General features: G+C 35.5%; 1 protein-coding gene, 1 long non-coding RNA gene and 4 other non-coding genes across 7 annotated transcripts in view; 2 read left to right on the top strand and 4 right to left on the bottom strand.

Annotated features, from left to right (window-relative positions):
• Positions 1-1686: 1686 nt before the first annotated feature.
• TRNAW-CCA (transfer RNA tryptophan (anticodon CCA)) lies at positions 1687-1758 on the bottom strand. The gene has a single exon. It is a non-coding gene; the product is annotated as a tRNA-Trp (tRNA).
• Positions 1759-1845: 87 nt separating this feature from the next.
• Positions 1846-1917, bottom strand: TRNAW-CCA (transfer RNA tryptophan (anticodon CCA)). The gene has a single exon. It is a non-coding gene; the product is annotated as a tRNA-Trp (tRNA).
• Positions 1918-2410: 493 nt separating this feature from the next.
• On the bottom strand, positions 2411-2484 carry TRNAT-AGU (transfer RNA threonine (anticodon AGU)). Its single transcript has one exon. It is a non-coding gene; the product is annotated as a tRNA-Thr (tRNA).
• An 89-nt stretch (positions 2485-2573) lies between these two features.
• Positions 2574-3779, bottom strand: LOC135842320 (uncharacterized). The gene is made up of 3 exons (XR_010558108.1): positions 3557-3779; positions 3270-3355; positions 2574-2839 (listed from the first exon to the last, which is right to left on the bottom strand). It is a non-coding gene; the product is annotated as an uncharacterized LOC135842320 (long non-coding RNA).
• Positions 3780-3980: 201 nt separating this feature from the next.
• Positions 3981-4054, top strand: TRNAT-AGU (transfer RNA threonine (anticodon AGU)). Its single transcript has one exon. It is a non-coding gene; the product is annotated as a tRNA-Thr (tRNA).
• A 1895-nt stretch (positions 4055-5949) lies between these two features.
• The window catches only part of bdg (bedraggled), an 82864-nt gene continuing 62651 nt past the window's right edge, over positions 5950-26162 (top strand). The window contains exons 1-4 of one of the 2 annotated variants that reach the window (XM_065346390.1): positions 5950-6185; positions 7184-7420; positions 7504-8447; positions 11023-11856. In XM_065346390.1, the coding sequence (XP_065202462.1) occupies positions 7627-8447; positions 11023-11856 (1655 nt within the window). In that variant the 5' untranslated portion in view covers positions 5950-6185; positions 7184-7420; positions 7504-7626. Of the gene's footprint in view, positions 6186-6544; positions 6679-7183; positions 7421-7503; positions 8448-11022; positions 11857-26162 lie in introns of those variants that run through there. The other variant, XM_065346391.1, reaches the window with a different exon arrangement.

Below are 26162 nucleotides of genomic sequence, written 5' to 3'. Positions count from 1 at the left end.
CGTAGCAATGCGGTGAACTTTTTAGGGATGTTGGTACTGATAGGTGTTTTTGATTGACTTTTTTTAAAAATTTGTTTATTTATTTATTATCTGAAATTAAATGCAAGTGAAATTGAATAGGGTTTTAGGTAATCGTTTTCAACGTAGGGTTTTATGTGTATGTAATTTTTTGAATGGAATTTTCTAGGTTATTTTCAAGGATTTTCTTGAACTTTGAAGTGCGTTGGCTAGGAAATGTGAGAAGAAAATTTCAGTTTTTTTCACAATCAAAAATGAGTATGTACAATTCAATTATTTGTAAATGTAGTTTTGTTTATTGACGACCGTCATATCAGAAAGACACTTGAAGATAGGGATGAGGATAATATCGAGTTTTTTTTACACAGCTTCGGTTTCTAATAATGTAGGTACTCGTAAGACTCGAGATGAAAAAAAAAATTATGTTACAAGCTAATAGAATAATTGACAAAAATTTCGAATTCCAAAAAATGAAACTAATCGCAGGATTTCATTTCTGACTTGACCCGTGTTAATAAAACTGATCTTAAAGTTGTGAAAATTGGGACTTCGGTCTTGAGAATTTTTCGAAAAATAAAACGTACGGGGGGAAAGAACCGAGAACGTCGTAACCGATTGTTTGTAAATTTTACAGGAGAGCGTTTTTAAGATATAAATGTTGTTAAACTTGAAAGTAATTATTATTTGGCTTGAATTTTGTTTCAAATGTAGTTACCTCTCTAAGAAAAAAAAATGAAAAAATTCCGGTTATACTTTTTTCTCGCCTCAAATTTCTCATTTTTCACCTCATACATTGTTGTTTTTCGAGTAAAATAGTTCGGATAAGTAGGTATCATTTACATAAACTAGATACATGAAATGAAAGAGCATTGCTTAATGAACAAAATGGCATAAAAAAAATTGAAAACAAATGAAGTTACGACGTTTTTTCCCTGTACGTCTCAAATTATGACACTTTATGAAATATATAGTTAATAATTGTGTATTCCTCATTTCCTACCATCATTGTTTTTCGGTTCTCGATATCTGATCCGAATTGATCATAGGCCAATTTTATGAAAATAGGTACTAGGTAAGTAGTAGGTACTCATTATTTTTTCGATCAATGATTATTTTTCAAGCCAATTTCATTAATCAACGCTAATTATTACGTATCTTGATCAATTATCACATTCATCGCAATACCTAATGGAATTTTGACAATTTTCTCCACTACTTGATTATTTGGAAATTGAAAATATAACGCATTTTTAGTATTGACTGAAGGTTCAAGGAGGAAATGAAATGACTTCTCATCCTTGAACCACCTGTTGCAGTTTACATCTCTGGTCTTAACGTATTCAGCTATCGAATCTAAATGTTGCAGCATCTGTGAAATGATTTTGAAAAATAGAAGCCTCAATATCTCAATGAATAGAAACAGAATTAAACATAAGTAAAAATCGAGCACATTACGAAAATCAATAAGTAATCGCGTTAATAAAAAATCCAAGTACCTACATATTAGCGAAAACAGATCTTACGAGTAAAAAACACCATATTATTCCTTTTCTGTTTTTTAATTATTATTTCGCGACAAAATAATTTAGAAAGTTGTAATAAATATTAATTATTACGTAAAAAATAATTCCCCAGTAAATGATCGATTTCAGAAGGAAAAAAATTTTATGACCCCGACGTGATTTGAACACGCAACCTTCTGATCTGGAGTCAGACGCGCTACCGTTGCGCCACGAGGTCCTTGTTACAATCAGCCCGAAACACGGTACTTAAGTGGGAACTACGACGAACGATCGGAAAAAATTCATTTTCGAATAAAAAAATTTCTGATCTCGACGTGATTTGAACACGCAACCTTCTGATCTGGAGTCAGACGCGCTACCGTTGCGCCACGAGATCGTTGTACGGAACCGCCAATATTTTCATACACAAACGTTGGGTTGTAAAATCGAAATCAAAGCGGTATCAAGTAGCTTTTCGAGCTTCGTACACGCTTGTGGGTTACGTAGGAAAAGATGAGAGCTTCGATAAGAACGCCCGACGCCGTCGACGTCGAAAGTACTCGTTTTTTCTCGGAAATGAGCGAGAATTATAAATAAATCAAAATCTACATAATAGAATTAATTGAATTATTTGCAGGCTATTCACTCGCTCTTCATTTCTGACTTCTGAGACAGAGCTGAGAGTACCTTCTCGATATTTTACCCAGCTCGAAAAAATTTAAAAGGTAGTGCGGTCAACGTAGTCATTATTCAATTCGTAAATTTTGCTTCTCAAAAAAAAAATTACTCACGAACATTTTTATCAGCCGAAGAGAAGAATTAGACTCATAAAATATACAACTGATGCAAATGGACGAAAAAATTGAACATATAAGTCTCTCCCGAGACTGAGGCACTGGAGGGATTCGAACCCTCGATCTCCTGTTTACTAGACAGGCGCTTTAACCAACTAAGCCACAGCGCCAACGGTTCCTTGCGCCCTTATTTACAAGTTTCAACGGTAAATTGTCAAAATTGAAAGTTTTTGGGAGCTTTTTGGCTCAAAGGCCGGTACCATGGATGAATTCTGTTGAAAATTGACACGCTATTGATAGAATAAAACTTACTCAACATAATGCAGTTCCTGTAACCAAGTAGATGAAGTTTAATTCGCTCCTTTCGGGGTTGCTTTTTGAAATGATTTTCTGCGAAGTTTACATGCTGATGAAACTTTCTTGAAATATTTTGAGATGATTCATCATTTTATCTTGTTTCAGTTTCTATGAAAAATTGAAGATTGAACTGTTGAAAATTCCCATACTTGGTGACATTAGTATTGCCTGAAAGTTGAAAGAAAATAATTTATGAAAAAATTGCAAGTTAGATTAGAAGTTGCGTTGGGGTAAGAAATTCGACATTTATGTTTGAAAATCCAAGGAAATAATTTTTATTGCTATGGAATTTACACGAAAACACTTCAAAAGAAAGGGTAGAGCCAATATTTCATAAAATTTTGCCAAAAGAACTATGAAGACAAGCAGAATTTGAGGAGAAAAATTAGATAGGTAGTCCCGTACCTAGTACCCACTCAAGACTGTCAAGAGTTCGTAGGCTGTGTAAGTGTAATCATTCATAAGTTATAAAATAAAGCAAGAATGTAATAAAATTTCTCCAAATTATGCAACTGCCGATGCATTGACGTGAAATTAGGAGTATCAAACATTACATTAGAATCGATCAATAACATATTACGAAAAAATATTTACCTACTTCTCATTCTTTCAAAGCGAACGTGTCGCTGCTTCAATGTTGATTGAATTCTCCACTTTCCTCCAGTCCACAAAACCACAATTCATCTGCAAAATTTAATACATTTAAAAAAATACTTACTTACTTATTTCATAGAGCAAAAAAAAAATGCTCTTCAATTTAACTATCAAAGGTAGGATATTAAAAATCAACAGCAAGCGTAAAATTGAAAAATAAAATTTCTAAAGTACTTTTGTAAAATTGAAGTTGATCAAATTAAAAATTATAATTGTGGGTTATTAACCTACCAACTTTATAAGAGCAATATTTCATCGAAAAAGATTTATTAAAGAAAAATATTTTGATCTGATCCCGTAAATTCTGGTTCTGGATGAAAAGTAAAAAAATTCTAATTTGTTTGAATATTCTGTTTATATCTTTTTTTCGAAGTAGTAGAGAAACAAACCGTTAGATGCCAGCCTCCTTACGAAAAATTTAATTTTGAAAGCATAAGAATCATACTGCAATTTATATCAGCTGTATCGCAAAATTCATCGTAAAAAGTAATTATCTTGAAAGATTTCATAGTTTCAACTTTGCTCGAGACGTAATTAAACAGATAAAGAATAATTTTCGATAAATTTTCAATATTTGCCGGTGTTTCAAGTTCATTAATTCGATTAGCCAATAGTTCAGGGTTAGTATGATGATATTTTGCTTAGTTGAAGCGTCGGCGCCGTGGCTTAGTTGGTTAAAGCGCCTGTCTAGTAAACAGGAGATCGAGGGTTCGAATCCCTCCGGAGCCTATTTTTTCAGATTTTTTTTTTACATCCCAATCGTATATTATGTAGTTTTAATTACTAGAAAAATAATATTTCAACTATAGGCGCTAAAAGACTAAAACTAAATCAGATTTTCTCAAAGAAAGAGTTATAAAAATTCCAAGTTGCATTGGATAGAATTATTCATGTATTACTCTTATACGTATGATGAAAAGTAAATAATAACTATGCAAATGAAAATCAAAGAAAAGAAATTATAATTTGAGAAGAAACTGTAAAATATTTTACGAATAATTCGCTATAGTATCAATTATTTTTTATACTTTTAATTCAGCAATTTTGATACAGATGAAAAATGAATATTCCGCGAAGGATCGTTATTAATCGATATTTTTCAAAACTATTTCATCAATTTTATTAATTTGAATTCATAATGTACTTACGTAAGAATTTGGTTATTTTTGATACTCCTGGAACGGGTAGGATGGGTAAGGTATCTGGAGAGTTGAGGATTCATTTTCTGAAATGTTCTCATCAAAATCATTATGCTCAGTTTCGTCCAACATACCTAAAAATTATACTCATGGTTAGATTTTACAACGGACACTCAAATAATTTTATCCCTTGCTAATTTAATTATTACTTAGATTTCATCTGGGCTCATCGAATGCTCGCTGCACGTCTCCATAACCAGGCATTAAAATAATCCTCTACATATTATTGTGATGAAGTTGAAGATTGGAGTTCTGATTCCTGTTGTTTTTTTTGGTGTTGTAGTAATGCAGAAATCGAAAATATTTTTTCTCATCTATTAAGTCAAGTTTCAAAACAAAAAAGCTCAAAAAGTCTGCTGAACCTTCCAACTCGGAGATTGCTAAAACAGTAAAAAATTTAAAAAATATATAATTAGTTGACGAGACATTGAAACAAATTTTTAAGAAATTTATATCACAAAAGTTTGAATAAAAAAAAGCAAATCGTATGATCACCCATGCTTTCGAACAATCTCGTGATTTACAAATCGAATCTTGCTTTGTGTACAAAACAATAGATAAATATCAATAATGTTTAAATATTTTCAAAAAAAAAAGTTTCATTTGTGAACTTTAAAATTTTTTAATGCCATTCGCAACAAGTACTGATTCAAGAAATAGGACTACCTATGTTACAATTCCTTTGAGCGAGCAAATAAGCAATGCAATCAATGATGCATTACATTACTTGTAGTTGCAGATTGACTTCTTGAAGGAAAAAATGGAACGAAAACGATTACGAATAACAATAGCAATATGCTGCAGAATGCATGCCTACTTCTCCTACGTACAATAAGAATAAACATTGCATTTCCAAAAACATCTGACATTTATTCACATTATCTATAGCAGCTCAATAAAACAGAATACATTTTTTTGAAAAATTCTTGATCTTCGAAGAAGATTACCTATGTTCTGTACTAGTTGATCAATTGCATCAACACAAAATAACCATGTGCTGTGCTACAACAGATTCATAATACATAGTTCTAATTGGAAACGTTAGTTCAACTTTCGTAATCGTAAGATTGATTTCAAATTCATAATCAGAGTTTGATCGAGAAAAATTTCATGGTTTTTATGTGCTTCCAGTGCTTCTGAGTCTGAAGCTTTACCGTTAGCGATGGCCAAGAGGGGAGAGTGTAGAGAAAGCATATCTCTGGAGATTCGAGTCACGTTAACTTCCATAGCAGATTGTTGCTAGTTGCACAAGGTCATCGTGCTGCGACGTCTCCCTCTCACTCCATGTACACATCCAACTGCCACATGATTACAAACACTTTCAGCTGGTTTGTATACATTTTATATAAGTTTATAATTAATTTCGTCGGATCGTTGGAATTTTCGTATTTGCGAGGATTGATTAATGCAACAATTGTTGTAGTAATTAATCTACGATATGTGGTGCGTAGTTCGATTGTTGTGCCAGTGAATACGGTAGTGCTCCGGTGACGTTTTTCGAGTCGGCGGTTTCGGGTAATTCGAAGTGATTTCGCGGTGCATTGACTCAATCATTTCAATTAGAGTGTCATCTCCGGCGTGTTCGCGATTTTACTACGAGTTCAACTATAGCGGTGACAAGTTAATTTGACCTATGAAGGTTTCATTTTGATAAAGATACGGTGGGTAAATATTCTGAATGCTACTGAACGTCTTCTTATTCTTTCTAATCTATGTATTGTTCGGTTGTGCCGCTCAATTTGACTAGTAGTTATTGCTTCGAATGCCAAGTTTATACTTACTTAATTTGTCTAAGAACGATATTGCGAATTAATTTGGCGTTGAAGTTGCTCGATGCTACGATGCTCATTTCTGTGATGTTGATTGGAATCATTCTGTAACAGCCATGGCAAAAATATAAAATAGTTACGGTCGCGAATCGAATTTTTGTAGTCGTTTGAATTCATACATCTAGCGTTACAAAATACTTATAAACTGACATAAAAAATAATTAAGCGTATTAATTCAGTTGTAAAGTTTTAATTGAATTTCATTTCGTTATCAGTCGATTACCTCGCGTGTTTCATTTTCAACATGTGAATATTTACGGATTTGTTTGATTCGGAAATAAAGAAGTATTTTACCTACCACAGCTTCTTGATCGTTGTTTTAAAGGTAATTTTCCAAATAACATAGTAGTGACTAGTGAGAATGACGAGAAATTAATCGAAAACTGCCACTATAAAAAAGTTATCGCTATTCGCCATTCGGTTTTTCGTTACTGGTAAGTGTGTGTGTGTGTGTGTGTGTGTGTAACTTTTTTTCGAGATTTCGAGTTTGGTTTATACTTGTTGACAACCTGTTAGGTGATGTCTTGTTACATTTTTGAATTTAAGTAGTGGCATCAGTGCTTCATCCATACTTTTTTTTTGGTGACAAAAAAAGGACCTTTCGCATTGATTGATAAGTCATTTTAAAGTGTTCGTTTAAAATTAATTATTCGATATGCTGATGAGCTTTTCATTTAAATTACTCGTCGATCGTTTTGCGGAGAAAAAGACGATGCATTTCAGCATTTGCATACCTATACGAAACCGGTTCATAATCGTAAACATAAATAGTGAGTATCTTCAACTGCTTCGTGTAATATAATAGGACTAAATTTCACGATTTATTTCAGAATTTGAGACACGTTATGATGGCAATGAAACTAAAAATACTTGAGGATCACGCGACCAAACGACGGGGGAGCAGGAGATTCTAAACTGAATGATTGAACTGCAAATGACGTGGGTGTATAATTGTTCTCAAATTATAAAAAATGCATTCATTACTCATCCTCATCGGATTCATCTCCTAAGAGTAGATTCAGCTGGTGAATAGAACAATGAACTTGACGTTATAAAAAGAATAATTGGTAAGTTCTCACGACAACGTCATCTTTTTGTTTCTCTTTGCATTATTTATTTTAATTGAAAACTCGAAACGAATATTTTTCAGGAAATTATCTCCGATACAAACGATTTCATTGATGAAGAAAACTCGTATTCATTGCCTGTCAGTGGCTGCAGTGAAGGCGGTCTGAGGAGTAAAAACTGCAATCTCGATTGTATCGATTTCACCATGGAAACGGATCGTAAACATTTGATGGAGAAAAATCTCGCACAATTTGACCAGTATTCGGCTGATAGCGGTAAATCATACGAGTTGAACCGCGATACGTTATCGGAACAATTAACACGTATTGAAAATGACGCAGACGTGCCAAATCGTGCGGATAATAAAATCTCGAGAATTTTCGATAATTTAATCGACGTTATGAAAATCACCGCCGGATTAGACGATGTGTCCAATAACGAACGGTCTGATTTTTCGTTTTGTTCGTACGCAAGGAAATCCGATTTATCGTACTCGTGCGACGATCTCTTCGTTAGTGACGATGGCTATCCGAGATTATGTGAATTATTTAATAACATAACATCGAATTTATCTCCCCTAGAACCGATGACTTGCTCGTTGGAACGTAGTAATTCTTGGCAATTTTGTTCGTTTTCAAGTAAATATCCAAGTATCGAATTTTCTTGTTCTAGTTCCGCGTCATCGTCTATTTGTTCTTTTACGCAGTTCAATCAAATACTTAGATCTTTAAATGATAAGGAAGCAGTCGATGAAATCGATCTCGAGTGTCGCGATTTATCAAGGTTCTCTTCGTTTGTACATCCGAAAAAACCATCAGTACCGGTGAAACGATCGTATTCAGATAGTGATTTACGTCAACTCGATGGAATCCAAATAGAATCCAATTTCGGTAACGTTCCATTACAAAATGCCTACTCGAGGTGTGCTGATAACGCGGAATTAGCCAGCGACGACGAGTACGTTGCATGTAAAAGGGCGAAAATCGATAACAGTTCTGTTAGCTTGACCTGTACCAATAGCAAAAAGTGAGTAAATATTTGAACTTGTATTTCGATTTATTTTCCATTTATGTAATACGATTTTTACAAATAACTTTATCGCGTGACAGGGATTTAGGGAATTATAACGGTGAAAAATTTTTTTAATGCGTAATTTGAATGTATTTTTTCTATAGTGCAGTTATATTTTGTCCTGTAGGTACTACCGAATAAATACAATCTCTTCCCATTCATTATTGAAATTTATCGCTGTAATAATTTTCTGCCGATGTAATAGCTTAATAAGAAAGTATGTATAAAAATGCTATTATTAAAAGAAAGCGAAGCGGTAATTATTTAATTAGTAAAAGCTATGTTGCCAAATCACGCGTGTACACGACAAATTATAAAAGATGCTAAATTCAGTCCAAAACTCTGATACATATATTGTTTCTCTGTGTACGTTGGTAGGTATACTTACCTTACCATAAAGAACATGTATGGTACCGACAATGTTTGCCTTTCTCGTTGGTACTAGTCTTAGTTCTATTTCGCATACACCTTTAAGCTATGTAATTAATATCGGTGGATTGTTTTCTATTCTAAAGCAGATGTACTTACCATAGACAAGGTCGTTATTGTGACTTCCTTTTCGTAAACAATAATATATGTATAGGTATCTTAGCCAGTCTACGACGTAAAGATTATTTTACGTTGTTTCGTCGGTATATCGATATCCTTCGAAAATTTTGTCCATTACTAAGAACCCTATTGTTTGTGGTAAATTTATAGATATTTTTCTTCATAGATTGGATAAGAGTTTAATCTTTTCTTCGCATCTCGTAAACATCTTGGTACAGCATACAGCGTACCTGCTTGATTACGAGTAAATTCTTAACGATGAGACGATATTGTCGATAACCGGAATAAAAATCTCGGCGAGAATAATCAAGGGAAAAAACAATCACCGAGTGTTCATTAAGAGAACTCGATCGAGCGAATTTTTTAATTAATATTTCCATAATAATTTACGTATACTTTACTTATGTACCTTTAATATTGTGACATTCCTCATTTTACGTTTGGCAGCTGCATCGACCCACTGTACAAATTTTTATTCGTAATTTTCCGTTATATCGAATTGGGTCGTTTTGATTGATTACGAACAGTTTAACGTAGTTTCCCTTCAACGACATATTTTTATTTATAGCACTTAACTTGGCTTTACTTATTACGTGGTAATTTTCTTTACTTTGATCGAATTCCGGCGTAATTTTTCTCTTCCACAATGAAGAGGTTATTGAAATACCAATGTGTGGTACGTTGTTGTAGGTATACTAGGTATTTACTAGGAAGGTAATCGATTTTCCTCATTATGTTTTGATAAAGTTCAATGTATTTACTATTTAGCCTTATTTAAAGAACTATTTCAACCCTTTTTGTTTGAATTACTCGTGGTTTTTCCGGTTCGATGACTTCTTTTAATTTTTTTAATCGAAATTGATTTTCGATTCTATCCTGCTTTTAGTTGAGGGTGTTTTATTTAAATATGCTGATTTGGAAATTTTTCTTCTTGGATCATGGAATGGTCTATCGATACCGAGATGGAGATGGATTACGTATTTCATATACCTACCATATTTTAGCTATCCATGCAGGTTCTTAGCAAATTGCCCCTTTCTACAACTCTGAATCTCCGATCTCCTGATCTTGTTCTCATGCTACCAACTACCGGCCCGGCCTACCGCTCATATTAAAAAAAATTTCATTGCGAGGTTTCGAAATGGTTGATACATTTGTGGCGAGGAGGGAAGAAGAGGGGCAGCGAGGTTCTCGTGCACGAAAAAAAAAAAAGTAAATGGGTCAATTTTCATTTTATCTGTACAGTGTAAGTATATCCTACAATGTTGGCAGAAAATGAGAAAAACAATTATTTCAATTTTTTTTTGACTGTGTAAGATCATAAGATGTCAATAAAATTTTGCATTGTGAATCCATTATTCCGAAAAAACACATCCCGGGTCCTTTTAAATTCATTGAAAATTCTCATAAGAAGAACATATAGGAGTGAATTGTGACTATTCTGTTGGAGGGGGGTGGGGGTGGTAAATGTGCTCCTCGTATGCTCGAAGCGTTTACTACTCGTGAATACAGTGTTAAGAATACCAACGCTAATATTTTCATAGTAATGAACTATAACATATTAAATTATAAAGATTCTCGTTTTTCGTTGTATTTATCGCTTCAAGGTTTGAACAAGATGAATTTGCGGTTCATCGCGATCTATATAATGATTCGAACTCGTATTGACTCGCGTTCTGCTCTCAGACCGCAATTTTTGTGAGAAATGTTTTCGCCTTGAGGAGTCGTAAATGTAATTTTTTCTACCTATCGCTGCTGAAGGGAAGGGATCGACGAAAGGAGATGAAATACTCGATGTCGTCGTCGGTCGAATGCGTCGAGAAAAGTTGGGCTAATTAATACTTTAATTACGTCTCGTGTAAGGTGTTGGAATTAGCGATGCAATTATACGGCTGCATTGAATCGATACCTATTTTGAGTTCTTGCAATTGTTCGTACGATGTAATTAAACTGCAAATGTTTTACTTTTTTTTTTTTGCAGCGAAGTGGTGGTAATAAATCGACTGTACGAAGAATCCGATAGCAGAGATGGGCTCGGTCATCAGTCTACAGGTTTGAACGGGTTACCTGGGCAACCCTACGATAAACTATCGGACGACGACGACGACGCCGGTGACCAACGGAGCACGTTGCCAACAGATGTGATCCAGGGACGCATGCGCAGTCGCAGCGTCACGCTTGAACGGCGCAGAACCGCTGCCTATGTAACGACGCTGAGGAGAGCCCGGCAGATGGAACGTTCGTACAGTATCGACGTTATGGATTCTTCTTGTAGCTGGGAATCGGAGAAACGTAGTCAGCAAACGTCGTCAAGTCGAGATCGAGATCGAAATCTTTGCTCGGATATCGAAGATGTGCCAGTTACGTCGTCTACTGCTGTAAGACCTCGTAGCTGGATGCGTGCCTCGATGCGTTTAGTGCGGCCTTTTCATTTGGCAGATCCTCCTTCGCCACCGCCGCCTTCGGTGCCCGCGACCATCCAGCAACCGGTTCAAATCCATTTACCGCCCGTGTTCCCGTGCGATGTAGTTGAACGACCGTGTTCGGCACCGATGCCGGAGCGTCCCCGGCAATACGGACGCTCCGGGCAGAGGCGTTTGTCGAGTCGTGTGTCATCGATAGCGTCGTCGACCGAATCTCCGGCATCCAGCTTCAGCGCCAACGAAAATTGGCACGGTAGCCCTACTATCAGCCAGACCGAATCTCGCAGATCGAGCATTTCCGAAGCACCAACATTTACTAGGAATGAATCCATGTCGAGTACGGCCACTCAGTCAACTAATCGACCTTCTGCTTCGGCTCAGACTGATACCGGGTGAGTGATCTATGAGAAATATTAGTTTACTTTGAGGTTCTCCATTTGTCTTTTTATTGTATCTACAATGAAGGTGATTTGAGCTTATCTAATGGCATTGTTTTGATAAAATAGCTCATATTTTGTAAGTCTACCAAGCTGTTGTTAAATATGCATTAACCGCGATCGATGCCATGTCCGGTCGGTTATAACATAACGAAATTACCTACCTTCTCCTGTTGTATTACCGTTTGTTCGTGTTTCTATCTATACGACGATAATATTCGTACAAAAAAAAGGGTGTTTTCATTAATCGTTGTATCGTTGGCGCTGTTCGTCAAGCTGTATAGAAGCTTGAGTCGAGTTGAGTCATGACTTTGTCTTCATTCGACGCTATCGGACGTTCAACGTTACGCTGTCGTAATTTTATGTACGGTACCGTTTCGCCCAACGAACACAGTTATCTTCTTCGCTGAAATATGTATACACAAAAAAATTACGAATTACTCGAAGTATTAATTCGTTATTATCTCGACTGAATGCCTTAAAACTGGCCGGATCTCGTATCTCGTGACGTATTCGGTTGCTTCGTTGTTGTTTTGTTTCGTCTTCTTCGTAAATACTAAATAGGGATTGAAGCGCCTATTGAGTAGGCTCCTTGCTCCTTGGATGAGAAATTAGTATCAAGTCTATATTGATTTTGTAATAATACTGAAACGGGTAAATTTTTTATGTATACGCTAGTAGTAATTATCCCCAAGTGCTCATTTCTCATATTTTCTTCCTTTAGGAACCATAAAATAATGAATTATTGTTTGAAGTTTCTCGGTACAATAACGAGTTTCGCGATTTGGTGTCGAACTTGAATCCATGCTAGATTGCTAGGGGAACGTAGACACCGCAAGAATCATGTTTTAGTGTTGCAGTCATCGTTTTGCGTGACTAAATAAGCAATGACACGTATCGAAGAGGAAATTTAAACTATGATCATGATGTTATGTATCTCATCTCTCCATTGAACCAGGTACATTACATACCTAAACCTATATATAACTTATATAGGTAGTTTTACTATCGGTAGTTCTGCAAACCAAGCTTGCAAATGGATCCGAGGATGTACTGTAACGAAATTTGGAACCGGGTACCACTGAGGAAAAAAATGATGTACGAAGGTGTTGCACACCTTTAAAACTGAAATGGAAAATTATTTTTTGGGTTGGAAAAGTAAAAGCATAATTTTATTTTTGACCGCGAGAGTGAATATCACCTATATCAAAAAATGTGTGAAATCTCCATATCTCCATGTATGACTTTTTACTTAACTTGAAAATTTTGAAAAAAAAAATGATCAACTTTGTCTTATTTCAATTTGTTGCCTAGAACTGAAATTAAAAAAGTTATTGGTGCACAAAGTCGATGTTTTAAGGATTAACTCCTTCAATATGATTAATAGATAAGCATTTAGGCAACATTCCATCAGTTCAAATTCCATTGGTGTTCAATGGTCTTCCCCGCTCAACCTCTTATGAAAGTTTAAATTGATATCCGGTAGAGCTGTAATGTTTGGTGAATTTCCAACGAATGTATGAAAAAATCGTTGTAACAATTTCATCTTAGACAAAAAATTCATATGCGGTTATCTTTGACAATGATAATTGATTAAGTACATGCTTTTTGCTTGATGACGCTGATTCTAAATGGGTCTACGTTGTTTCGATAATTAATTGAATTTTGTCAATACAAATCAAATGAAATTTTAATTTACATTCAGCAGTTTTTGAAAGAAAGACATGTCGTCAATGCTTATTGCTTTCGATGTCTTCTTTTTAACCTTGTCAGGGAATCTTTCAACTTTTCATCTAATAAAACACGATTGTTTCCGAACAGTACGGCGATACATTTATTTAACAAGACATCGACACACCCCGTAAATAACTCAGAAATCGATAAGGGAACGGTACAAAAAGTAGTGAAAAAGTCAGTGGTTTATACATATAGTAAAGTCGAACTTCCCCCCGCCTAATCAATTGCCATCATTTTTGAATCAATTCTATCCCGGTCGAGCTCTTGACAGAATTAAATTTTAAGCTGTCGAAGTTGCATCCATCATACACCTTATGGAGCGATTTGAAATTGCTAGAGAAAAGTCAACTTTTACTGGATGCTCCAGGAAATCTATTCGGAGGGTCGACAACTTTCGGATGTAGATAGAAGAAAATTTGAGATTTTTAATTTGCAAAAAAATGCCTACAATTTTCAACTCGTCACCTCGGATTTACGATTAACTTGCCCTAATCCATTTGCAATATCGAGCTTATGACAGAATTAAATTTTCTGCTGCCGAAGTTGGATTATAACATCTTCTGGAGTGATTTGAAATTGCTAGAGAAAAGTCAGCTACTGCTCAGGAGATATTTCCAACCGTTAAAAGATAGCCTTTTTAATCCGTCTCGTTGGATTTGCGATTCGCCTGCCACAATTGATTCGGAATGTACTTGTGACTGGGTTAAATTTTCGGCTGCCAAAGTTGGATCATCATCGATTTCAAGATTTGTACCTCTACACTTAGTTTTTTTGTTAAAAATTAACGTACGAATAAATTATTTCCAAATTTTCAAAAATTCACCAAAAAATCAACTGCGGAAATTGAAAATGTGACATCAAGGTCAGGGTGACATGCTTCTTTTTTGAGCGAAATTTCAGCTGAATCGGAGAAAATGGGTTTTAAAAATTCCCTCAATTGAATAATATGTATTTGCACAGTTACTGAGTTTTTTTCCCAAAGCATTTTGTACAGCAGTTTTGAGTGAAAAAACCACAATTTTCTCAAAAATGCTGTCTTCGAGAGTCCATTTTGTCCTCTGTAGGGGCACCTTCGAAGCTAATTTTTTCTGGATGTCTTTCAACTCAAAATGAAGATCTTAATGATGAGAAATATTGATAATAATATCAAAAAACAATAATTATGAATTCTGTTAGAAAGTAGGTACTTTTTTCAAGTTTAAATTTTGACAATGGTTACAGCCAGGCCTTTTTTCGTATTTTCCTCCTTGGGGGGACGCTAAATTGAACGAAGTACCTAAATTAATTTTTTATTGTTAAAAAAAATATTTTTGGAATTAACGAATACAGAATCTAAGGTACAAACTTAGATGGTAAATAAAAAATTTTGATCACTTTTTTGATCTTCAAGTAAGATTTTATAATTATGTGCTTGTACTTATATGTACTTATTTAGATAATTTCGACCCTAAAAAATTTTTTTTTAATTTTTGAAAAAGTTACCAAAATTCATTTTTTTTTTATTTTTTCAAATTCTTTTATTTTTTAGTTTTTATGGCAATTTTTCGATATTTTTGAACTTTTCTTTGGGGAGACTGCGTCCTATTGCTCCCCCCCCCCAAAAATCTGCTGGCTACAGCTCACTTGATACATTTAACGGATTTTTACTAAATTTCTCAATGAAAAGCAAACTGCGAACCACCTCCTCACAATATCTGAATGAATTTTGAACGCTTGTGCTGACGTTTTCATTTTTTTCTTTCTCAGGAGAAGTTTTGTTCTTCATGAATTTTTTTCGAAAGAACTGTCGGCTTTATTTATGAAAATATTCCACGACCTTTATGCGTTATAATCGATCCGATTTATTATTCCGTCTTTAATTTATGCCCAAGTCACACATCATCATACTTTATTTTTACGAGCATGCTTGCTTCGAAGTGCGAAATACCTTTTGGTTTCTTGTTAGCTGTTTCTGGTAGGTATAATCACGTAAGATTGATTGCAGATTTAAAACAAATCTGTGCATTGCAACGTTGCCACATTGACGCTACGTTGTAAGTATATAATTAATCAGAATGTTGGTCGCGTGTAGCGATATTTTTGACTATGGTGGATAATATTTTACCTCCTTCGCATTTCACATTTGGTATACGAAAACAAGCTCTAAGTCTAAATAGAAATAAGGTACGAGTACAATTTCGTTTATCTTCCTCCCAGCCATGAGCCAGTCGCTTTCCAAAAATGTATTCTTTTAAAAGCCATCGACGAAATGATGGATGCTGCAGCAAGGCACTGCATAAATACAATTTGAAATCACAAATACAATGAGGCTATCATACGAGTACAGTACATAATGCGTGATTTTTAGTCCATCGGTTGTGTTTAAAAATAATGTTCGTTTGGAGGAATTCATTGATATTACCGGACGTCTCGCGTTACTGGCTCATTCAACCGGTATATGTGGTACCTACGAGTACCTATACGATAGGTCAACTCGTACGGTCATTCAGGCTATGTTCTGGTCTCGGAAAAATTACAAGTTCTTTGTATTAATGTATTGTGTAAACTGTGTATCTAGACGTACAGGTACAGGTACTTTCCGAAGTAATACGGGCAATTCGGCAAAATGGATTCGTGATTTTTACAAGGTCATCATCGTCTTTCGTTTGGTACCTACCGATTCGCCGCGTTCTAACATTGCCTATATGACTCATCGTCATCAATGGAATTCGCCCGTGAAAAGAGGCACTTTGTGTGGCGGCTCGTTTGGTGAAAAGCTACCTGTGTAGAATGGGCGCCCGCCCCCGGCCATTGTAGAAAGATTTTTCGCAATATTTTTGAGTTTGAAAATATGGAAATTCATCTGCATTGTGCACAGTGCTGGTTTTGTTTGTTTACATTGCTTTTCCCAGTAGCAACACGATCCTCGCGACGCGACCGACGTCCCCAAGCTGATAATTAGATGAAAATTGTCTCTTTATACGCTGAAACATGAAAGTCGGCGGCTCGGCTCATCGATTGATTTTCTGCTGCAGTGATAATCAAGAGCTCATTACATTACCGTGTCCCGCTATGCGCTCTTTAAAAAATCCAGTATAAATTAACGTATAGGCTATGTGTAGTATGTATTCTCTGGTATCGGTATCGCCCTCGCCCCCGCCCCCTTTTCTCATGGCGTTGTTTCACTCGGAACAATAAATGCGGCAAATTAATGAGCTCTTTTACATACACACGATCCGCTGTCGCACCTACGTATACGTGCGTACGTGTAATTAATTCGCTCCAGCTGGCTGTTCCCGCCTCGTCCCCGGCTCATCACCGCTGCATCGAACCGTCCTGGAAAGTCTCCGGATGCAACCGGTGTGCTATATGAACTTATGGTAGCTGATGATCGGGTCTAATCAAAAGCTACATGCCGAGTTGTAGATCGATTTATTTATAAAATACACTTCGGGTGGTTGTCGGTTGAAGAGATTATGTTGTGAGGTACTTGTGCTACCTACTGTGTTGAAATTGGTAATACCATTGCACCATTGGGAAATTTGAAAAATTGAAATGATGCGTTTTATATTCAAATCAACAAATTTTGTGGATTTCTTCAGTCCTTTTTTTTTTTTTTGGAAAGTCCCCACCTCCCCCCCCTCGATATCTTGCTCATCCAAGTTGAAAAATGTTGTTTACAATTGTAAAATTTCGTGGTTGATCGCCTTTTTTTTTAGGAAACTGGAAAAAATTGAAGACCAAAGTGAAAAGTTTACCAGAAAATTTTTAATTTTATTCATTAATTTCTTATTGTTACGGTCATTTTTTTAGCATTACTTCCTCTCTAAAGCCTGTTTCAATTTTATTTCGGTCCATTTCAGTTGGAAATTTACCTACAAATAAAATCTCTGAATTTGACCCAAAAAAGCTCAATTATGAAAGTTTACAAAAAAATCAAATGAAAAATTTATTTGAAAAAATATGCATATATGCCTTTTTTAGGGATGCCTAAAGTGGAGGGCTGTAAAAAAAAGGGTTCAAAATTACCCACACGGAGCTTAATTGAACTTTTTCGTCTAGATAATCGAATATATACCTCAAAACGTTACGTTTGCCGCAAATTGCAGGTTTCTAATTTTCCGGGAGTCCCCAAAATATCGAAAAATTGGATTTTTAGGTACCAGCGGAAAATTTTATTGACCTCAAAATTTGGTAGAATGGAGGTCTTTCAGATACTTATGAACTGTAGAAATCTTTTTAACGGGGTTCAAAGGGGTAGGTTTAACATGACGGTTTCAAAATTTTTCAAAAATTAGAACCCCCCAATTTCTGCCCCCGAGGATCGAAAATAGGAAAATCACCTCGCATAACTTTTATTAGATTCGAACATTATATTTCACGATAAAAAAGTTTCTGAAAATAATACTCGGTAGTTCTTAAAATTATTTTTTTATTCACAATTTTGGGAACCCCTGGAGCCCAAAAAATGGGCATTTTGGGTCAACTAACCACGGATTCGTATTTGGGACATTTATTACAACATTTTAAGAGTGTTCGAGTCAATAACTGTCTGGGCCCAAAAAAACGGCCTTATCGCAACTTCTCCTTTTCTAAATCTTAATATCACTTAGAGTCAGACTTGAGAAATTTTGATATTTTAAAACTTCGGTGAAATTGAAACCGATAGAACTTGCTAAAAAATAAACTTCGAAAGCAGAGTTTTGAACTTTGGCTCTCTGTTGACTTGAATTTATCTCTTGACCCAGACAAAATTTTTAAAGAACAAAAAAGTAATTCATTACTCTAAAAATCCCGCAAGTCAACGAGAAATCATCTATTTGTATCACCGACAGAAACATGAGTATTTCAGAAAACACAAACTTCTTATCTCAGTTTGGCGACAACTGCAAAAAATAACTATAAAAACCGTATTTTAGGTTGGCCTCCTCCACAAAAAAAATTGCGCGGAGGGTTTGAAATTTTGTAAAAAAAATGTCTCATCCTGATCGACCTTTTGGACCCAGTTTTGTTCGAAAATCTGTTGAGGGTCTATTCTGCTGCTTTAGGTATACTATTCAACTTACGAAAATAGATATGATATTTCTTCCCTGTACTTCTTCCTTTTCCCACCTCTCCGAGTAAACTTATGTGTATTTGTAATCTATATTCTGCCCATATTTTAGAAGTAATAAATTTAACAAACTAATAATCATGAAAACAAACATCATTCAAGAATCAAAGACGTGACGTCCATAAATCACACATCGAATTGAGACACCTTGAAACCAACCTAGACTTACCTAGCCCCTTATTATCTATGAAACAACATTTGAGTGCTTCGGCAACATAGTCTAGAAAAAATCAACAAAATTTTTGCAATTGAGCCGATTAGATAGAAGACGCCCCGACGCAAGTTCGCAACTTGCGATATAAAAGTCATGGATGTCTTCCGTTAACCACCTTATGGATATACGAGCCAAGGTGAATGCACGTTTAAATTCTGAATATCCGGTGCTCGTCGCACGCCAGCGGTACTACTCGTAGATCGAAGAATGATTTTTGACTCTGTGTGTGATCGGATCGTCGTCGATCGTCGTATCGGATTCGCTTAGATGAGCAAATGATGAATGCGATTAGTGACGGCTGTCCCTCTTTAGTCTTCACTATAAGGACGCGCCAGCCGCCAATTGCTGAAACGTGTGCGTTGTGCGGCAAGAAGACGACACGATGGGACAGGTGAGGGAGCAATTTTACCATAAATGAGTAGGTCTATACCTGTGCATAGGATGCATAGCGTTGAAGCTATGTCATCGTAAGAAATAAGAATGAATTGCTAACAAAGCTGGAGCTGTGCTGGCTCCTAATCGCCAATTCGAATTAACGTTACGCTATTTCCCTTCGCCTAGGCCCCTGGTCCCATGTAATTACGCCAGGTACCATCTCAGCGTCTTTTTCTTTGATGAGAAAATCATCGCAAACGCGCGTACTTTGGTGTAAATGGCAGGATGTAACCGTGATTAAGTAGATTTTTAGATTTATCGTACAATTTTTCAGATTCGCTCTCTGCTTTATCGTTCTCCTACAACTCATCGACTCGCCCGAAACGATGGAGTACATCCAATCCAAACGAGTGCATTAATCGTTTCTATTGCGAATTTATTCAAGGACGGGACTTCGCGTAAATTCAATATCAGCGAACGGAGACGAAGATGTATACTGTAATTTCAATGCGGTTAAGCGTTTGTATTAGTAACTGCTCCTGGAATATACGAGTTTGAACACATCGAGATCAAAATCTTCGAATGACCTCTGAACATCATTCAAGGTCACCTCTTATAGAAACAATTTTACTATTTTTGATTATTTGAAAAACGCAAAATCGAAATTACGAAAAAATTACTAGAACTAGTAAACCTCGATAGTTCAATTGTCGTTCTCATTGTTTTGTACCACACAAAATTCATTGAGCCAAAACGAGTAGATATGTGTGGATGTGAAAGTTGAACAAAAATCTGATCAGTGACTTAAATTAAACAAAGGAACATTTGAAATACAATCTTCTCCGTTTAATCTGTTAATATGTAGGTACTTATTTGACATTATTGAAGAAATTCTTCCAATTCAAACCACAAAATTTATTTTTAAAATTTTACCAAATTGACCTAGAGAGCTAAAATTTGGGATATACCCTATTTTCGACCTGAAAAATTGATTGAAACCTGTTTCAAACCGATTTGAGCAGTCCTGGAACCTCCAGCAGATTTTAGAAACTTGAAATTCCCAAAAAGGTTTCATCAAAATGGAGTTTGAAAGCCGAAATTCATTCAGCAAACTAATTTCAATACACTACGAAGTCGACTGCCGGTGAATTTCAAGTTGTTTCGGAGCCTCCAGCGACTTTTTGAAAATTACTGGAGCCTTCTGTAGATTTTCAAAACTTTGAAGTTTTCACAATATTTTATCAAATGGAGTTAGCAAGCCAAACGCCATGAAACCTTTCAAAAAGTCACTGGAGGCTCCAAAATGACTTGAACCCACCTGAAATCGTCTTCAGAGGGTGTTAAAATTGGAGTGCAGAGTAAATTTTAGCTTTCCATTTCCATGTGATGAAATTTTGGAGGAATTTAAAGTTTCAAAAATCTACCGGAGACTCTAGTAATTTTCAAAAAATCGCTGGAGGCTCTAAAACGACTTGAAATTCACTTACAGTCGACTTCTTAGCGTATTGAAATTAGATTGCGGAATGAATTTCGGCTTTCAGACTCCATTTAATGAAACCTTTTTGGGAATTTCGAGTTTCAAAAATCTGCTGGAGGCTCCAGAACTGCTCAAATCGGTTTGAAACAGGTTCCAGTCGATTTTTCAGGTCGAAAATAGGGTATATCCCAAATTTTAGCTTTCTAGGTCAATTTGGTAAGATTTTGATTTTTTTCACATTTTTGGCCAAAATTTGATTTTTGAAAATTCACCAAAAATCGAAAAAGGCACTTTAGCACTTGAAATTTTGATGGGTGATGAATTTTTGCCTGCTCTTTCAATCTAGCTTTGTACGGGTTAAAAAATATTTCGGCTGACCTGTCAATCAAAATGGCCGCCATTTTGTAAGTGGGGCCACCTTCTTTTTTTAGGACAAGGGCTAGAAATTCCGACTATTAGAGATAAAGTGATGAATTGAAAAAAATGGATAAAAATATCTCAGTTGAATCCATTTCTATAAAAATTTTTGAAAGGAAGAAGTCCTTTTTCCCCCTTGAAATTTTAGAAATATACTATAAGAAAGAGTTGAAATAGAGGGAAGGAAGAAGGGTTTTAAGTGTTGTATCTAGGGTTCAGATCTTAACTTGATTGTTTTTAATCACAAAATTTGAAACAATCGAAAATAATTACTTTTAGTAGTAGATTTTAAAGGCATTGAAGGAGAGGAGGAAATATTTCAAACAATCTTTCAAAATATTTTGCGGATCACTGCAGATTTTTTTGCAGTTGAAGCAATTTTTTATGCGTTTTTTTTTTTAATTTTCTGTTATTGTAAAGTAAGATTGTTGACAAATTGAGTAAGCAGTACCACGATGACGGTGCTAGAATTCATTTTTATAACTTGGAATGAACCCTTGTCACGATTAATAACCTTACATATGGAATTTCTTATTATAGATATCTACCAGTTCATCAGTTCATGGGTGGAAAGAATGTGATTTTTTTGTTCCTCCTACCTGTAGGCTGTTTCGATTTCCTTGAACTTGTACGAATTTACCTATGCTAATTGGTTCCATTGTTGTTGGTCATCGATACACAACCGTGTATCTTCGTATTAATATATTATTTTTCTTCTTCTTTTTTTTGTCGCTACCGCGCAATCGTGGTTTTGTGCCGGTCATTTGGGAATTTTTGTACACAATTTTGTGGTCGGCGTTTCGTAACTACTGGATAATGATTACCGAAGAGGCGAAGACCAACACAGCGAGCAGTTCTCCATGGTTATCCGCGTCTTTATCGTATTTGATCCAGTCATTTTTGCTCCTGAAATACTCTAATATAGGCAACTTATCGTACTCCGGTTTTCATTAGCGTGGTTAATTTTTCATCGGAGAATGAATATGGTTACGGCTTACGGCACGCTAAGGTGAACTCGTGACTCGTATCGCAGATCAATGATTTCGCAGGATTTTAAATAAGGTTTTTCTTTTTCACGTTTTTACTCGTTTTACGGGATTAATTTACTGGCTTACCTACGCAGCAATACGCAATTGGTAGCATTATGCTAATTCGTAAATGGGTATCGTATATCTGCGAAAAATTTCACGAATTAATGAAATTATACTAATTCGGTCATCTGTGACAATAAAATACGCGTTTAAAGACTCAAATAGAAAGTTATGCTTTGAATATTAATTAGAAAATACCGTTATTTGTTTACTTAATAGGGTAATTTTTTTCATTCGACTTGAAGATTTTTTTTTTTTGAAATTTAACCTATTCCGTTTACTCGAGTAGATACATTACGTGAATTGCAGGGAAAAGGAACTAGTCCGTCTCGTGCATTGACTCCACTCGCCTTCGGCTCTAAAAATAGTGAATTTGGTCAGATTCGTGCTTTTTATTTTTTTGGGGGGGGGAGACAAGAGGAGAGAGCTGTGGAAATTTTTAGAATTGAATTTTCATTTTCTTCCTACTTTCTAGTGTTGAACTGGTTTTTTTTCAATTTCTGTTAATTTGACGCCCAATTTTTTAAGATTTCCAGAAAAAGGCATTTCCTCTCTTCCTTCGATTGGGTCCATGGAGTCTGTATTTTTTGAGCAATAATTTTACTGCCTTCTTTTTTAATTTCCGGCCACTTCACCCTTCATTTTTTTTTCAATTTGTCTGTAAACATGAATTCAATCTTGTTGAAAAAATGGTCAACGATTTTCTACCAGTTTTTCAATGTTACCGTCATCATTATGCTGAAAACCTTCTCGTCTTATACCTTGAATAGTCTCTACTTACCGTGAACGACAGAACGTATGTACATCGGAAAATGAAATTCATCTAATTTGGAATAATAACCAGTTGGATGTTTGTTTTAATTCAGACACATAGCCGTATAGTTATGGACGCATGTAGCACAAGCTGGTACGCTTACGTATACCTGAACCTAACCTATGTTAGTTATGACCTAAAAAAAAGCGAAAAAAAACACCGAAGTTACTCAGCGTAAACGAACGTTTACTATTCGCGCACATCTGATTTACCGTTAAGGTTAGTAGAATTTTTTACGCGAGGTTTTTAAACTTTAATTTACATATAAAATTGCGATCAACAAACGTACCTAAATTACCAAATGAGTCGGCGTAAATTTACAACAGACGCGTTTAATTCATAAAAGTAAAAATAGTATTCGGTATGAAATTGGTCATTGTTACACCGGCACCGGAACACCGGAGACACCGCAATGTCAACAAATTTTCCAAGCTGAGAATACCCGCATTTCAAAGAATGAAATTTTTTCACATTACGTTGGAAGGGTGGAGAAGGGAAACACGCCGAAAATAGAGTAAACGTCTAAACGAATCGGTTTGTCTCGTGCGGCGAGGAAAAATTTTACTTGTAATTTGAATCATTCTTACATAAAACCGTTTGACCTTATTAGACTCTTGGAGAATGAACGAGTTGGCCGCGGTCATGTCCAAGTAAACGGCCACATTTGACCGGTTGAACGGCGAAGAATAAACAATACCTATCTCAAGTCGGTCCCACATATGACACATGTAGTCTGCGGCATATTTTCCGCCATCGTTATACGAGGCCTATAATATTATGGTGTTCTTACTTGTTTGCGTAAAACTAGATTACATATTTGTAGAAAATACTCGAGCTATGCAACCGCCTCAGCTTATACGCGTACGATCGGTATTGTCTGGTGGCGCCACTCGTAGCTGTGGCATTTTCATGCCCCGGATTAATTGTTTAATTGCGACAGAGAAGCTGAGCTGAGCCTCTCGCGGACGTAGACGTGGACGTCGCTCTTGGAAATAAAGAGGAAAGAAAAGAGAAAAAAATGTATTAACGTGTTTTAAGAAAATATACTTATATCAAACCCCTTATGTAATCTTTCTATGGTACTTGATGGCGACTGAACGCTGCTTAAACGTGTTTTAAAATATGTAATTGATTTTCCTTGTATTGTAGTCGACTTTTTATATTGCATTAGTGCCCGTGTAATTAGTATAACAACTCGGCTACTTACCTTAGTAAATTCTTCTCTTTCTTCGGGCAGCTTTATGTTCTTCCAGTACCTACCTATGTGTATTACTATACACTGTAGTTAAACGTACTTACTCGTATTTACAAAGTGGTGGAGAGCAGGGTAGGAGATGATGATCAATCTCGTACGTACGATACAAAATTTTCAACTTTCAACGATGTCGTCTGGAAAAATGTATCAGGTTTGAATGTACTTACATATACGAGGATTGTTTGAAAGGTCATTTTGTAAGTTCAGTGTTACCAAAAGGCGTGAGAAATTTCTGAAATTTATGAGCATACCGTAGCCGCATATATGGATACGTTGTGCCTGCGTCGAGAAGATTTAAAACTTCCTTCCGGTCGTATACCGAGGAGTACCTACCTAATTGTCTATATTGCAGATTTAGGTGCTTCTGCTTACTACCTAGCACCTTCCCGTGAACTAAGTAAAATGAATAAATTTTGTGGCCAAATTTCATGATCATGAGTGAGTTCGAATTGAAAGAGTTGGCAATATCGCGTGTGTTCGTCAAAACCTATGAATAAAAATTTGAAAGGATGAAAAATGAGAAAATTGTAAGAAAGAACTGCCGTTTGAATTTTTCCTTGTTGGAAAGAACTGAGGGAATGGAGAGGGAGGGGGAAGAAGGTCGGTTGAGAAAACGAGACTTCTTCTTAACTCTTAACTTGATTTAAAACATGTTGAGTTACCTGCACGAATTTTTTATTTTTTGTTTTGGGAGGGGAGGAGGGGATTTTGAAGCTAATAGGGTAGAATTCAAAATTGTTTTAATTTTGTTACCTAGATTTAATACATCAAGAGTATGATTTTATACTTTATTTGGTTAGGTACATATATACTCGTACATCAATGGTTTAGGGCCAAAAGGGGCTCGTATCAAAAGATAATTGAAAATTCCAAGTTAGGATCTTTGAAACCCCTGGAAAACATAGATTGAGCACATAAAATTTTTTTACATAAATTATGATGGTTTATGTGTATTGTTAGGTTTATGAGACTCGAGTCAGTAAAATTAATTGAAATTCGAAATCAGCTGGTTCTCTCCTCTAAATACTCAACAAGCCATAGGTCATCCGAATTTTTCAATTTTTTGAAATTTGAGGGCTTATTGTGGTGCTTGAGAGGCTGGTATCAGTGATTATAATACCTATGAAGACTGAAGATGTGTGTTACAAAATTCGTCTAGAGTTGAAAGTGTCCTATTGAAAATTTGAGACCTTAAGGTGAAAAGGAGATGGAGCTATGAATCAGATCGAATGTTTTCACGTTGAAAAAAAATAAGAAAACTTCTGTTTGAACTCAGAAATAATTCGATCTATGTATTCATTTCCAGAATCGGATTCAACGAGCTAAGTATAGCCTCAATTTATACTCATTTGAAGATCATTTCGCTCAAATGTACGTAGTTTACTTTTTTCCCAAAATTGGAATTTTCAAAGACCATTGATCAATTATGGAAACGGTTGAAATTAGAAAAATTAACTATTTTACTTTTCAAATCGTGCATTTTTAAAGCTTTTTCCCTCGTTCTGCTCGGGTCAGTCAAAATACTCGTATAGTTCAAACTTTCAAAAATTTTAAGAGTAGAAAAATTATCCCAAAATATTAATTTTTGAAAATGTTCCCAAACAATGTGACCCTCTTTTTTTTAAAGTACTTGATAAGACCTTAAAATTGATTTTTTTCGGTAGAATAGCATGATCTTCCCTCTTCCCCTATTCCTTCTCTGCTTACTTATTGTATGTTGACAAATTTAGTTTACTTTTTAAATTAGGTATTCTGAGCGATCATTGGCAGTTTCTAATGGATGTTTTGT

This window comes from Planococcus citri, chromosome 1 (assembly GCF_950023065.1).
Source record: "Planococcus citri chromosome 1, ihPlaCitr1.1, whole genome shotgun sequence".
NCBI classification, from domain to species: domain Eukaryota; kingdom Metazoa; phylum Arthropoda; class Insecta; order Hemiptera; family Pseudococcidae; genus Planococcus; species Planococcus citri.
The sequence above is the reverse complement of the archived record's forward strand: the minus strand, read 5'-3'. Positions and strand labels throughout refer to the sequence as shown.